The 5,265-nt window shown below is 31.1% G+C and overlaps 1 protein-coding gene across 1 annotated transcript; it reads left to right on the top strand.

Moving 5' to 3' along the window:
* Positions 1-744: 744 nt before the first annotated feature.
* Positions 745-4,893, top strand: LOTGIDRAFT_55422 (hypothetical protein; the record flags this gene model as incomplete). Its single annotated transcript, XM_009068893.1, has 5 exons — positions 745-799; positions 1,931-2,058; positions 2,377-2,499; positions 4,281-4,429; positions 4,761-4,893. Coding segments are annotated over 5 exons (588 nt in total), but the record flags the coding sequence as incomplete, so codon positions are not given.
* Between the last annotated feature and the right edge of the window lie 372 nt (positions 4,894-5,265).

The following is a 5,265-nucleotide window of genomic DNA, read 5'->3' as shown; positions in this document are numbered from 1 at the left end:
CTCTGAGGATCCCCTATATCAATATCTGTTATATTACTGTAAGTTATAGTTTTAACTGATAATGATACTAATTCAGATTATATCAATATCTGTTATATTACTGTAAGTTATAGTTTTAACTGATAATGATATTAATTCAGATTATATCAATATCTGTTATATTACTGTAATTATAGTTTTAATTGATAATGATACTAATTCAGATTATATCAATATCTGTTATATTACTGTAAGTTATAGTTTTAACTGATAATGATCCTAATTCAGATTATATCAATATCTGTTATATTACTGTAAGTTATAGTTTTAACTGATAATGATACTAATTCAGATTATATCAATGTCTGTTATATTACTGTAAGTTATAGTTTTAACTGATAATGATCCTAATTCAGATTATATCAATATCTGTTATATTACTGTAAGATATTGTTTTAATTGATAATAATGTTAATTCAGATTATATCAATATCTGTTATATTACTGTAATTATAGTTTTAACTGATAATGATCCTAATTCAGATTATAATAATATCTGTTATATTACTGTAAGTTATAGTTTTAACTGATAATGATCCTAATTCAGATTATATTAATATCTGTTATAGTTTTAACTGATAATGATCTTAATTCAAATTATATCAATATCTGTTATATTACTGTAAGTTATAGTTTTAACTGATAATGATACTAATTCAGATTATATCAACGCCTGTTATATTACTGTAAGTTATAGTTTTAACTGATGATGATCCTAATTCAGATTATATCAATATCTGTTATATTACTGTAAGATATAGTTTTTTTTGATAATAATCTTAATTCAGATTATATCAATATCTGTTATATTACTGTAATTATAGTTTTAACTGATAATGATCTTAATTCAGATTATATCAATATCTGTTATATTACTGTAATTTATAGTTTTAACTGATAATGATCCTAATTCAGATTATATTAATATCTGTTATATTACTGTAAGTTATAGTTTTAAATGATAATGATTTTAATTCAAATTATATCAACGCCTGTTATATTACTGTAAGTTATAGTTTTAACTGATAATAATCTTAATTCAGATTATTTCATATAACACCTATGAATATTTGTATATTTTCATATTATAGAAATATGATCAGACTTCGAAGTATATCGCATCCCAAGGTAAAGTATTAGTTTCTATTAAATCATTCAAAGCTGAAATTCAAATCTTATATGATCTCATGATCATGGGCATATGATGAAACATCGAATACTCTTTCTTATATAAATAATTTGACATGACCGTTTTTTACCTTTTCGCTGAACAAGGAAAAAGGAAAACTTAAACAACATTTTCAAATGTTACAGTTTCCTTATTGTCACTGACTAATTAACAATTAAGATTGATAGTCGTGTATTATATTAAAGGGGCAGTATGCAAACTTTTCATTGTCAAAAACGTCGTAAATTATACTTGAAAATATTTCTAAAATGTGCTATATACGTTTATGTATCTACTTGATCAAACTGAATTGTTTCATAAGGATTTATCAGAGCGTACTGCTTGTTAATTAAGCAGTTTGACCTTGGCTCGATATAATTAGTTTAAACCTTCAGAATAAGTAAGAATTGGAATTCTGCTAGTTATTCTCTTTTAATTTAGCTAATTATTAATTTTATTATGGACATGTGAGACAAACTAGTATTTTTGCAAGTCATTAGAACACCTCTACTTTCTATTCATATAAGTATTAGCATTTTTATAAATGAAAATAAGGGAACCCACCTTTAAGGGACACGTATGTCTAGATCTTGCTGCATAGTTATCATTAATATGAGCGAAAAATTCGACCTACAAAAAAAGCGTAAAACACCTTTAATATTCATTATAATATTACAACTAATATCGAAAGAGAACTTTGTTGTACATTTCCATCAAGATTAGAATTAATGTCATTATATTTTCATATTCAAGGACCGATTGGAGTTAATATGGAAGAGTTTATAAGAATGATATGGGATGTTGATGCTAGTAAAATAGTTATGTTAACAAATCTGTTTGAAAACGCCATCGTATGTATAAAATCAACTTTCTTAGATTGATCTCAATATTTTATGGTATAAAAATCAATCTATCGTTATGTAGTCGCCTTAACGTGAGATATCATTTCCAGGACAGATATTTTGGATATGATGTTGTTATCGGCGATACCTGCTCGTGAAAATGCTGGCTGTCCATTCTGTACGATTCTCTAGAATTGGAGGAGGGGCGGATGATACTCACAGCATTATCACCTGGTGTAACAAATCCTGTGTTAATAGATAAAAGTTTGAATCCTAAGAAGAAAGATGATATAAAATCCCACATTATTGTACATTATATTATTTCAGGAGAAATGTAAGCAGTATTGGCCAGATATTGGTAAAACACAACAATTTGGTCAAATTAACATGAAACTGATAAAGGAAGAGGTTTATGCCCATTTCACAATAAGAGAAATACAAATAACCAAGGTACAATATTTCAGTGATTGAGCTTTTTTTATATTAAAGCATTTAACAGTAGGAAAATTTGACCGAATACTGGGAATTTCGATAAAATTTAACCGTTCAATTTTCAGTTGGACAAGCAACACTAAGTAACAACGGACACTATGATTTTTCAGTCGTCTGTGGGATTGATAAGATTGTGTAGGACAGTTACTCACGGGACAGTTGCTCACTAATGGGCTAATGCTAAGTAGACAATTGCTTACTAGACAATTGCTCTATGAACAAGTGGTTGCCTAGCAAGATACGCCCAATTTCCTGATACATTTTCAGTATATCAAGAGCGGTCACCAATCTGTGTCAAATCATACCAAAAATCTCATTTGTGCAAGATATAGTTGATTTAATCAAACACACAAAATTTAATAAAAACTGACATAAACTATCACCTCTATCGCGTTAACAAGCCAACAAATTTTGATACGTTTTTACTAAGTCAAGGGCAATAACTCATATTCCGTTGATCGAAAAATCGTCACATTTAATCTTGACTAAGATCTCATCGTTATAAATATTCAAGGGCAATAATTCAAAAACCGTTCATCGAAAGATGGTCAAATTCGAACTAGTCCAAGATCTCATTATCATAAATGGTCCCACCAAATTTCATTAAAATCAGATACAAACTGTTGTCTCTTTTGCGTTCACAAGCCAATTGTGGATGGACGGACTGGGGCGACGACAATATACGACCACATTATAATGTGGGCTTATAAAAATGTTTAATGCCTCTTTTAACTGATACACATATGTGTTGTCAAAGTGTGACGGCAGAGAATCCAAACCAGGATCATCTTTGGTGTTTCCGCGAATTTATGCATTCTCTGTCTTTATTTGATCAACTGGCAGTAAGGCTAGCTAATTAATCATTCTGGTGAATAGCCGTACCTCAGAAGAGCCTGGGTACACATTAGTTAGACCTAGCTCGTATACGTTACGCCAGGTACTCTTGAGTCAGATGGTAAAAGCAGTATTGGGTGGAGACAAGGCAGCAGTGGCAGCCTCAAATGCTGCCTTCTCAAAGTCTGTGATGATAGTACTTCGGTCTGGATTGAACTTATAGTCTTCACAAAGGAGAGCATAGATAAGGGTTATAGTGCGTCAGGACGACTAAAGTTAAAGCAGCTTAACTATCAATCGTTCTTCGAGTCTGGTTTACTGTTTTAGGTGAGTGTTCAGACGGACATAAAAGTCAGCTTAGTTAAAATACCATTACGAATACGCATTATGACGATGATAATGGTGGGAATTTGTTATGACGAATGCGCGCGCGCAGACATGTTAGCCAGTAGCTTTCAGACGGAAAAACTAAGCTGACTTAACTATTCAAGCCATGTTTTAAGCCGCCTCCGATGTAGATACAAGTTAACGCGACTAAAAAAACCGGGCTCAAAGATCGTCTGATCGTCTGAGACTGGCATAGCAGTTGCAATGTCTCCTTGATTGTGGTGCCCGATTCTCCCATCATTTTCTCGTAAATCATTTTTTTAACTATGGGATTGATAATGCTCATTACCAAGATTACAGAAACAATGATTCATATGAAAGTTTTGGTGAAAATATTTCAGTCAGTTTAATTCTTATTCATATTTTATGATCGGAAAAATGGATTTGTAAAGAATTACAGGCCTTATTTGTCGACTGTATAACTTAAGATATAGTATTTTAATGATATATTTTGGACATTGAGGCAAATGGAGACAATAAAGATTTCTTAACGTTATTTTGATATTTTCTTATACCAGAACTCAAATTCAAGAATATTGCGACAATATCACTATACATCATGGCCTGATAAAGGTGTACCATCTGATATTGCTTCATTGGTTGAATTCCGTAATAAAGTCAACAAGTCATCATCCAAACGTTCAGGACCTATGATTGTTCATTGTAGGTAAGTACAATCCATTGTTATTTCTGTTTTCATTCAATTCATCAAAGGCTTACCAAATAGGAATATCAATTATATTGAGACGCATAAATAAAATCAAGCGTGTTTTCTTAAATAAGCATAATGCAAGCCATGGCTTAATAGACGCACAAACCACTGAAGACCTACTTATAATAATATTAGTGTACTTTCAATGGAATCCAGGACTGACGTAACGAAGATGTACTGCATCATAATACGTAATATGATTTATTTCACTTATATTTCAAAAATTTTGGCCTCCCATCATTGGCTTTTCCAGTTCAGACTGTGCGAAATTGTTTGTTTTTTTCAGTGCTGGTATTGGTAGAACTGGAACATATTTAGCTTTAGATTATCTGATACAACAAGCTCAAGCTGAAAATTCTGTAGATATTTTTTCTTGTGTATCACGGATGAGACAAGAAAGAGTTAACATGGTTCAGACTGTGGTAAGATCAGAAATTTATATGGAGAATATGCGGAAAATTTTTGGAATCATGTAAAGTAATTTAGCTGGGAACAATTAAAACAACGATACCGACTCCGGCACTGTTAACAGAAAGCATTACACATTAAAAGTATCACCTTCAAGGGAGTAGCATATAGTTAGTAAAGCAATCGGACATTTAAGAGAGAAGTCGAAGCGATTAGTTCTTGATCAATACTTGACTATGAAAAGTGTTCTTCATGCCACCAGTTTAAATATTATTTTTCTTTGTCAGGACCAGTACATCTTGCTTCATGATGCTCTAACAGTTTGGTATATAGCTGATGATACAACAACATCAATAACAAATTATCCTCAAATATATAATCAA

Source organism: Lottia gigantea (assembly GCF_000327385.1).
Source record: "Lottia gigantea unplaced genomic scaffold LOTGIsca_958, whole genome shotgun sequence".
Lineage (NCBI taxonomy): Eukaryota > Metazoa > Mollusca > Gastropoda > Lottiidae > Lottia > Lottia gigantea.
The sequence above is the reverse complement of the archived record's forward strand: the minus strand, read 5'-3'. Positions and strand labels throughout refer to the sequence as shown.